This window comes from Mus pahari, chromosome 6 (assembly GCF_900095145.1).
Source record: "Mus pahari chromosome 6, PAHARI_EIJ_v1.1, whole genome shotgun sequence".
In the NCBI taxonomy this organism is placed as follows: domain Eukaryota; kingdom Metazoa; phylum Chordata; class Mammalia; order Rodentia; family Muridae; genus Mus; species Mus pahari.
In genome coordinates, this window is record NC_034595.1 from 75776734 (window position 1) to 75786847 (window position 10114).

At 49.9% G+C, this 10114-nt stretch overlaps 2 protein-coding genes across 3 annotated transcripts in view; both read left to right on the top strand.

The window, feature by feature from the left end:
• Fhl3 (four and a half LIM domains 3) overlaps positions 1-2109 on the top strand; it is an 8585-nt gene extending 6476 nt beyond the window's left edge. For both annotated transcript variants that reach the window (XM_029540061.1, XM_029540062.1), the window contains exons 4-6: positions 479-648; positions 742-952; positions 1040-2109. In XM_029540061.1, coding sequence (XP_029395921.1) covers positions 479-648; positions 742-952; positions 1040-1185 — 527 coding nt within the window. In that variant the 3' untranslated portion in view covers positions 1186-2109. The remainder of the gene's footprint in view (positions 1-478; positions 649-741; positions 953-1039) is intronic.
• A 4754-nt stretch (positions 2110-6863) lies between these two features.
• Positions 6864-10114, top strand: part of Sf3a3 (splicing factor 3a subunit 3) — an 18736-nt gene continuing 15485 nt past the window's right edge. Inside the window, exons 1-5 of the mRNA XM_029540395.1 lie at positions 6864-7184; positions 7463-7510; positions 7847-7899; positions 8005-8110; positions 8633-8705. Coding sequence (XP_029396255.1) covers positions 7089-7184; positions 7463-7510; positions 7847-7899; positions 8005-8110; positions 8633-8705 — 376 coding nt within the window. The 5' untranslated portion in view covers positions 6864-7088. The remainder of the gene's footprint in view (positions 7185-7462; positions 7511-7846; positions 7900-8004; positions 8111-8632; positions 8706-10114) is intronic.

Here is a 10114-nt window from a genome sequence, read left to right on the forward strand (position 1 = left end):
AAAAACTAAAAAAAAAAAAAGAAAGAAAAAGAAAAAGAAAAAAGAATAGAGTTCCAGGACAGCCAGAGCTATACAGAGAAACCCTGTCTAAAAAAAAAAAAAAAAAGATAGTAGTGTCAAAGACATGGAGTTTTAACATGTGTCCTTAGCATGTGCTGTACCATCTGTGAGTTTGAGGGGAAAGGTTGGTGTATGTAATATACATAGTAGTAGTCTTTTTTTTTTTCTTTTGGTTTTTCGAGACAGGGTTTCTCTGTGTAGCCCTGGCTGTCCTGGAACTCACTCTGTAGACCAGGCTGGCCTCGAACTCAGAAATCCACCTGCCTTTGCCTCTGAAGTGCTAGGATTAGAGGCGTGCGCCACCACTGTCGGGCTCATGATAGTAGTCTTGCTTGATGTGCATGGATACAGATCTATTTGGAAGAGTGGCCCTTGCTAATTTGTGCCAATGTCTAAGTGAGATTCCTGTTTCCCACAGGGTCCCGGAAGCTGGAGTATGGAGGCCAGACGTGGCATGAACACTGCTTTCTATGCAGTGGCTGTGAGCAGCCGCTGGGCTCCCGCTCCTTCGTGCCCGACAAGGGTGCCCACTACTGCGTGCCTTGCTATGAGAACAAATTTGCTCCTCGGTGCGCCCGCTGCAGCAAGGTGGGGGCTGGGCCTGGGAATTCAGGGTAAGACCCGTTGTGGGTGGGAATCCTCACTCCCCCCCACCCCTGCTGATGGATGATGTCCCCACAGACGCTGACCCAGGGTGGAGTGACATATCGTGATCAGCCCTGGCATCGAGAGTGCCTGGTCTGCACTGGGTGCCAGACGCCCCTTGCGGGGCAGCAGTTCACTTCTCGGGATGATGATCCCTACTGTGTGGCCTGCTTTGGAGAACTCTTTGCACCCAAGTGCAGCAGTTGCAAGCGCCCCATCACAGGTGGGAGCAGCGGCGAGGGCGCAGGTAAGAGTGCGGATGTGACACGGGTGAGGCTAAGGGGCAGCAGTGGCCCCCCCAGACCCGCAGAGCTAACCTCCAGCCTTTCTCCAGGAGGCAAGTATGTGTCCTTCGAAGACCGACATTGGCACCACGGCTGCTTTTCCTGTGCCCGCTGCTCCACCTCCCTGGTGGGCCAAGGCTTTGTACCAGATGGAGACCAAGTCCTGTGTCAGGGCTGCAGCCAAGCGGGCCCCTGAGCCGAGGCTCCTGACTCTCCTCTTTCCCAAACCAAGGGTTCAAGACTATGGCTCCTCTTCTGAACTACTTCTGGGGCCCAGCCCCTCCCTAGAATGGGTCTCCCCCTCCCCCCCCCAACCGCTCCCCACTCATGGGGACTTCAGGATTCAGTCACCCAATTGTAACACACCCCAGTGGTACTCCCTGACCCAGGCCCCGGAATCTAAGCTGTTGTGGAACACTCATGACTTAAGCCTTTCTTCAAGTCTGGAACATTCCAGAAATGTTCCCCACATCAAGGCTCTGACACCCCCAGCCCTCCAAACCTGGACTCTGAGGCCTAGGCCTCCTTAAGTCGAGACTTCTAGGGTAGATTTTTTTTTTTTTTTTTTAGTTTTCCTGCAGGTACCCCCGGTTTGACCTCCCCCCATCCCACTGCTATCTCAGAGCTGCAACAGTATGTATAGGAGATTAGGGGCTCCCTGGTTAGAGGGTTGTAAGGTACAGGGTGCTGTCCAGCCTCTGAGTACCGCGTTATTTCAGCTCCATGTTGCCCTGCGACAGGCAGCAGGAAGGTTGCTCACCCTGTTTCCAGAGATTGCAATAAAGCAGTGTGTGAGGGACAGGCCCCGTGTATTTGTCGAGAGGATGAAGGAAGGTTCCATGGCTGAGTCAGGCTTTTGTAAACCTCCTCCTGGGCGGGCCATGGGGTGGGGATTCTCTCCCCAGGAAGAGGATCCCCTCTGGCAGCCACGCCGGTCCCTCTTGAGCTTGGCCAGCCTCCCCGCTGCTGGCGGAGGACTTTTTCCTCTGTGAGCAAAGGAGGGATTGGGAGAGGTGCCAGACAGAGCGGAGAGGCAGTGGGTTTCTAGGTCTGGTACACATCTTCCTCCACCCCCACCAGCCCTGCCTCAACCCGACGTACAAGCACCGAGTTCTGATCCCCAGTTGGGCCCAGACCCTCAGTCCCCTTCCCCCTCTTCCCGAGGATTAGTGGGGGCGGCTCAGGATCCGCTCGCGGCCGCACGTTTTTTTGCCAAAAAAGGCAAGGATGCAGCTGCACGCGCCGGGAGAACATCTGGATCCGATTCCCAGCATGAATGGGTCATGGCCCCGCCTCTCGTGATTCACTGGCGGGGGCGGGAGTGAGCCGGAGGGCTGTCCCCTGAAGTGGGGCGATGGGGCGGAGCACTCTCCTGCTGGACGCCCAAGCCTGGCCGCTGGCTCTGCGGTTGAACCGAGGCGGCAGGTATGCGCCTGGGTGGCTGAGGCACAGTCTCTGGAGGCGGAGACGCAGGGGTGGAGGGGGAGAGGGGGCCGCCGAGAGGAAACAGTGAACGTGTAGTACCTCCAGAAACCCTCCCTAACCTTGGGCCGGCCTCCTCAGAGGTGTAGACTCCTGGAGTCATCTGCCCAAGGTCACAGTGACAGTCACTTGAAGATACTGGCAGCCTTTGGCCTTGACTGGGTGAGGAGTAGGGTCTAACTGTATGGTCCAGGCTGATCCTCCTGCCTCAGCCTCCAGAAAGGTAGCCTGACAGATGTGAGCCAACCAGAACACTCAAAAAACAAACAAACAAGAAACCCAAGGTTGCGAGCTTGTGTGTGTGTTGTGGTATTTTTGTTTGGGTTTTTTAAATGGTTTCTCTGTGTAGTCCTGGCTGTCCTGGAGTCCATCCTGTAACCCAGGCTGCCTTGTCTGCCATGCCACCACAGTAGAGGTCAGAGGACAACTTATGGGAGTCAGTTCTCTTCACCATGGGGGGGGGGGTGGATGTGGATGTGGGGGTGGAACTCAAGATAGGAAGATGACAGCAAGCAAGCCCCCTACATCAGGCTCATCTCATCGGCTGCCCAACACGTCGGCACGTTTTTGTCAATACCCAACATGCGTGCTTATAACAGTTGTAGGTTTACATTTTCAGCACACTGTAGGTTTACATTTTCTGTCTCTCCCACCGACCAAGGACCTGTCTCTTACACAGCTTCCTGAACTCCCAAGTTTTGCTGCAAGTTCAATAAAGCACTTGTTGAGGTGGAACAGTCTAAGCCTCAAAAATAACTGGGGAAAGGCCCAGAGACCTAAAAACAGACTGGATTGGGGAAGGACAAGTGATTCCTGACTGAGGAAGTGCCAAGCTACTAAAAAACGACAGGCAGGCAGAGCCGGGGGTGGTCAAAAGTCAGATGCCAACTTAAACAGACCTCACCCTGCTGCTGAGCAGCCCTTGGCAATGTGGAAGCTGGGGGCACTGGAGGGTCAGTGTGAGAAAGATCATTCTGGCTGTGTGTGAATAATGGATTAGCAGGGTAAAATGAGCAGGCTGATCAGAACACTCGGACTTCGCGCCAGGAGATCACGAGACGCTAAGCAGCCAGGAGGGAAGAGGTGGGGCTTGGTGATGGATTGGGAAACCCTGTGCCTGAGCGAGCACAGGGTAGCAGTTAGATGGAAGGGGGGCTTCAGACCCTAGGCTGAGGGAAGATAGCATGGCTTAGGTCTCCTGCTCACCTCAGAGGGAAGGGTTCGTTTATCTCAATAGAAACAGGTTTCCAGAAAAACCGCTTGGCACATGCCTATGATCCCGGCACTTGGGGCGGAGGCAGGATTGCAGGACTGTCTTTGGCTACACCGTGAATAGAAAAAGAAAAGGAGAAAAGAAACAAGGAAAAAAGTGCATGTATAGGAAAGTAAAAGAAAAATTGCTGTATCTCGAGTCTAAAATGTTTTAAGGGGTTGGAGGGTTATTTTAGTGACTTTTTTTTTTTTTTTTTTTTTTACTTTTTCGAGACAGGGTTTCTCTGTATAGCCCTGGCTGTCCTGGAACTCACTTTGTAGACCAAGCTGTCCTCAAACTCAGAAATCCGCCTGCCTCTGCCTCCCGAGTGCTGGGATTAAAGGTGTGCGCCACCACCGTCTGGCGATCCAGCACCTTTTAAGACCCTGGGCTTGGCATGTACACACACACACAAATACACTTTAATTAAAATAACAAAATAAAATAGAAAAATTTTCTTCCCATGCCAGATCACCAAGGCTTATCTGTCTATTTATTTTTTGTTGTTGTTGCTGTTGTTTGAGATTTGTGTGTGTGTCTGTGTGAATTGTGTACATGCCTGTGTGTGTGCATGTATCTATGCGCACACAGAAATCAGAACAGGGAAGGCACCAGTTATCCTTTCTCTCCACCTATGCCTATGAGGTGGTATCTCTCCTGGAGCTTGTGTTTTCTTAGCTAGACTAGAAACCAGCAAGCCCCAGTCGCCTTCCCCTATGCCAGCTTCGGAGCCAGAGTTACAGGGTTGTGCAAGGATGCCCAGCTTATTGAGTGGGCAGTAGGAAGTCCAGTCTTTTTCCTTTTTCACTTTTTTTAAGGGTCTCATTTAGCCTTGGCCTTTGCCGGCTGATTTATTTATTTTTATTTTACACGTATGGGTATTTTGCCTGCTTGTACAGATGCGCACAACATGCATGAAGTACTCCTAGAGGCCAGAAGAGGGCATCACAACTGGAACCTTACTCCTGGACCATTGTTAGCTGCTTTACAGTTAGTTGGGAGGAACAGAACAGCTCCCCCCCTGGAAGAGTGGCCAGTGTTATCTATCTCTCCAGGTCCCCAGTCCTTTTTAAATAGGAGACTTACTAAGTTTACAATTTACAGATAGCCACGTCATTCATTTTAAGTGCAAAATTGCGCAACTCTCACAACTCTCGCCACCACCTTCCGGTTCCTTCTGCACATCCTGAGTCTCTTACCACAAGCAATCACGCTCTCATTTTTCCCTTCGTCCCCATGGGTTTCCTGTCCCAACATTTCTTCTGAGCAAACACTTTTTTTTTTTTTTAAGATTTATGTATTTCATATATGTGAGTACACTGTTGCTCTCTTCAGACACACCAGAAGAGGGCGTCAGATCCTAGTATAGACGGTTGTGAGCCATCATGTGGTTGCTGAGAATTGAACTCAGGACCTCTGGAAGAGCAGTCAGGGCTCTTAACCGCTGAGCTGTCTCTCCAGCCCAAACAACCACTTTTTGATCGTTGGTTTTGATGGATGGAGTCTCTACATGCTGGTCTGGCTGGTCTCACACTTATCTTCTTGCCTCAGTCACTCAAGTGGACAGTCATGCCCACCCCATACCTTCTCTCATTCATTTTAAATGTTTTATGCAATCTTAATTTATTTATTTATTTTTAGGTTTTTCGAGTCAGGGTTTCTCTGTATAGCCCTGGCTGCCCTGGAACTCACTCTGTAGACCAGGCTGGCCTCAAACTCAGAAATCCGCCTGCCTCTGCCTCCCAGATGCTGGGATTAAAGGCGTGTGCCACCATGCCCAACACGGTTTTTCTTTTTAAAAAAGATTTATTTATCTATTATATATGAGTACACTGTGGCTGTATTCAGACACACACCAGAAGATGGCATCAGATCTCATTACAGATGGTTGTGAGCCACCATGTGGTTGCTGGGATTTGAACCCGGGGCCTCTGGAAGGGCAGTCAGTGCTCTTAACCACTGAGCCATCTCTCCAGCCTATTTTGTTTTCCTTAAAGACCTACTTTTATGTGTGACTGTTTTAGCTGTGTGTGTGTGTGTGTGTATGTGTGTGTGTATGTGTGTCTATGTATGTGTATGTTTGTATGTGTGTATGTGTTTTGTTTGTTTTTTTGAGATAGAGACTTATCACATAGCTCAGGCTGAACTTGAACTTGTTCTCCTCTTGCTTCCGTCTCCTAAGTGCTAGGATCACGGGTATGATCCACTCTGCATTGCGCCAATGTGGTTTTACCTGGTGCATGCTAGACAGGCTCTCTATACTGATTCACTCTCTGCCCCTACTCTGTTTGTTTGTTTGGTTTTTGGTTTTTCCAGACATGGTTTCTCTGTGTAGCCCTGGCCGTCCTGGAACTCACTTTGTAGACCAGGCTGGCCTTAAACTCAGAAATCCACCTGCCTCTGCCTCCCGAGTGCTGGGATTAAAGGCGTGTGCCACCACTCCCGGCTGTTTGTTTGTTTATGTTTCGTTTCATTTGGTTTCATGAGACAGGGTCTCAATGTAGCCCTGGCTGGACTAGAACTCACTATGTAGACCAAACTGGCCTAGAACTCACAGAGATCTGCCAGCCTCTGCCTTCTCCTGCCTCTTCTGCCTCTGCTTCTTCCTCTTCCTCCTCCTATAAAGAAAGGCAGTCTAGATTTCATTTTCTAAGCCCTACAGTGGCTAGGTGTGGTGGCTCATACCTGTAATTCCTGCAAGTGGTAGGCAAAAAGCAGAAAAATTAAGAATTACAGAGAATAAGAAGTCAACCTGTGCTGAACAGCAAGCAAGCATACCATTGCTTGACTGTACCACGATTTTCTTAAAGACTACTTTGCTAATAAACAAAGGTTGTGTTCAAATATGAATCTGTATGAGTTTTATTAAGAACAAAACCACCATCTGCATTTTACTGACACACACACTAAAGTCCAGACAAGGGGGAAACATCACCAGAGGGTCACACACTGAAAACTACAGCTTCCAGTTCCCCTTTCCGTTCTGTATCCTTCAACTTATCCGTTCATGCTAGTGTGTCCCTGCCGGCCAGCTGTCTGCAGCAAGCCCCGGGCAAGCCAGCTGTCTCTCACCCCTAGCCTCCAGGATTCTTGCCGGCATCCTTGCAGCCAGCCAGCTTTCAACGCGAGGGCTGCGCGCCTTCAGACCCCCGGCCAGCAGGGGGCAGCGTAGCTACGGTCGCCGGTAGCACCGGCTTGCTCTCTTCGTGGTGTTCCTTTTTTCTTGAGTCCCCCAAGCCACATCCGGGACACGCGGAACTTTGGTGCAGCCGGATGCCGCGAGCTGAGACGCCGGCGTGGAAGGCGGCAGGCGGTGTTTCCGGCAGTGTTAGTGGTTGGTACTGAAGCGCCGGGGCCAGGGGAAAATGGAGACAATTTTAGAGCAGCAACGGCGCTATCATGAAGAGAAGGAACGGCTTATGGATGTGATGGCCAAAGAGATGCTTACGAAGAAATCCACGGTGAGTGAGCCACGGTCGGGGCAGCATCAGGAGGCGGGCCTGGGTCCTCTCCGAGCCCTCGGCGCTGTATTTGGCCGCGGACCCCTCTGCTCCCCATCTTCACCCTCATCCTAAGCTGGCTCGGCGCTCTGGCCACGTTAACGTCCCCCGAGGGCCTCCTCAGCCCTCCTGCTTCAGCCCCTGGGACCTAAACCAATAAACTCATCACCCCTCGGGTGCTCTTTCCAACTGCCGAACCCCAAGTAACAACGTACGTGTTACCGTTTGCCTTTCTGCAGCTTCGGGACCAGATCAATTCTGATCACCGCACTCGGGCCATGCAAGATGTGAGTGCGCCGCTGTCTGCTTCCCCTGGGATCGGCCTGGGCGGGAAAAGTGCTGGCAGGGAAGGTTTGATGGCTCTGCGTGATTCCTACCCCTGGGTTCTTAGACAAGCCCCCCCAGGGTGCCTAGTCAGATGTCCTATCTCTGCCTCCCGAGTGCTGGGATTAAAAGTGTATGCAACCACTTCGGGATCAGGCTGTCTCTTAAAAAGTGGTGGAACTTTCAAGACTGTGTATCTCATGGGCTTCCCTTGGGTTTTGCCAAGACGTCCTTTCTTGATAACTTAGCCCTGTCATAGAAATTTGCTCCGTTCTGATGGCTTTGTGCTTGCGTTTCAGAGGTACATGGAGGTCAGTGGGAACCTGAGGGATTTGTATGATGATAAAGACGGGTAAGTGGCGGTCACATCCCTTCTAACAGTCAGTTCTTTTGAGGAGCCACGGTGAGACGATGGCCTGTGTGCTTTATGCTCTTGGGGTTTATTGATATCTTGCAGACTACGGAAGGAGGAGCTCAATGCTATCTCAGGACCCAACGAGTTTGCTGAATTCTATAACAGACTCAAGCAGATAAAGGAATTCCATCGGAAGCACCCAAATGAGGTAAGGCCTCCCAAAGTAGTGTCCTCAGACCTGGCCTTAAACAAAGGGAAAGATGCAAGAGCAATGGAGCTATGCCATGTAGATGTCGCTCCAAGAAAGAACGTGCCACTTCACTGCCGTGAGCGCAGTTAGGTGACTTCCTCCTGGCATCCCTCTGCAGTAAGAGAACACAGTGAAGCACTGGGCTGCTTCACAAGAATGTCTCCCACCCAATATGATGTGCACCTAGCTCTGCCCTGAAATACACCAACACAGTGGTGCTCTGCTCACTTGCAGAGGTCGTTACCCCTTCAGGATTCATGTCCAGTGCCAGCTCTTTCGCAGAACATCTCTCCTGGACTGCCTCCTCCACAGGCGTCCTTCCTTAGCATGCATGTCTGCCCAGCTATGCAGCAAGGGAAGTGGAGAACGCTAAGTAGCCAGCCCCTTTGTACACTCAAGGTGGAAGCAAGTCTTAGAAGGCCAGCCCTGTGTGTGCCTGAGACATCGCCAGGCCCACCTGAGCTTTTCTCCTTCCCTCAGATCTGTGTGCCAATGTCAGTGGAATTCGAGGAGCTACTGAAGGCTCGAGAGAATCCAAGTGAAGAGGCACAAAGTAAGTAATGGGTAATGTTGCTTTCTGGGGGATTCAGGCCATTCTCGGCTATATAGCTAGAACCTCCGTGTGTGTGTGTGTGTGTGTGTGTGTGTGTGTGTGTGTGTGTGTGTGTGTGATGGCCTCAGGAAGCCACTCTGACTATAGTTACAAATGGTTTTGAGCTATCATGTAGGGACTGGGACGCAAACTCAGGTGTTCTGCAAGAGCAACTGGTATTTCTAACTGCTGAGCCACCGCTCTAGGCCCTAGAATGTGTCCCTAAAAGCAGATAAATAAAGACTGATTATGGTGGAGTATACATTTAATCTCAGCTCTCTGAGTTAAATAAAAGCCAGACTTTTTTTTTTTAATTGTATGGTGAGTTAACTATTTATTTATTTATTTATTTATTTATTTGTATTTGCATTGGTGTTTTGCCTGCATGTATCTGTGTTTGAGTGTGTCAGATCTCAGAGTTACAGATAGTTGTGAACTGCCATGTGGGTCTAACAATTGGTCCCAAGTCCTAATGAAGACCAGTCATTGCTCCTAACCACTGAGCTATCGCTCCAGCCCCATTTTTTGTTTTTGTTTGTTTGTTTTGTTGAGACAAGGTGTCTCGGTGTAGCCCTGGAACTCACTCTATAGACCAGGTTGGCCTCAAATTCAGAGATGGCCTGCCTCTGCCCCTCTAGTGCTAGGATTAAAGGGATTGAAGGTCTGCACCACCGCCTAGTTTAGTTTGCTCTCCTTTCTTTCTTTCTTTCTAAAAGATGGGATTTCAGGACTTGAGAGATAGCTCAGTGGTTAAGAGCACTGACTGCTTTTCCAGAGGTCCTGAGTTCAATTCCCAGCAACCACATGGTGGCTCACAACCATCTGTACTGGGATCTGATGCCTTCTTCTGGTGCATCTGAAGACAGCTACAGTGTACTCATATAAAAATAAGCAAATCTTTTTTAAAAAAGAAAGAAAGAAAGAAAGATGGTATCTCTACATGTAGCATTGCCTGTCCTGGAACTCTGTGTGACCAGGCCGGCCTCAGACTCACAGAGACCCACCTACCTCTGCCTCCCAAATGCTGGGATTAAAAGGATGTGCTAATAATCCTGGTTAGTCTGTTAGTTAGTTAGTTTGTTTGTTTAATTGTGTGTGTGTGTATGTGGGGACATGCATACCAAGGCATATGTGTAGGGGTATGTGTGTCAGAGGACAACTTTATGAAGTCAGTTCTCTCTAACTTTTACCTGGGTTTTGGAGTATGATCTAAAGCCTGAGAATCATCTAGCTGGCTTTTTTTTTTTTTTTTTTTTTTTTTTTTTTTTTTTTTTTTTTATTTTATATGCAAGTACACAGTAGTTGTCTTCAGACACACCAGGAGAGGGCGTCAGATGTCATTGAGGATGGTTGTGAGCCACCATGTGGTT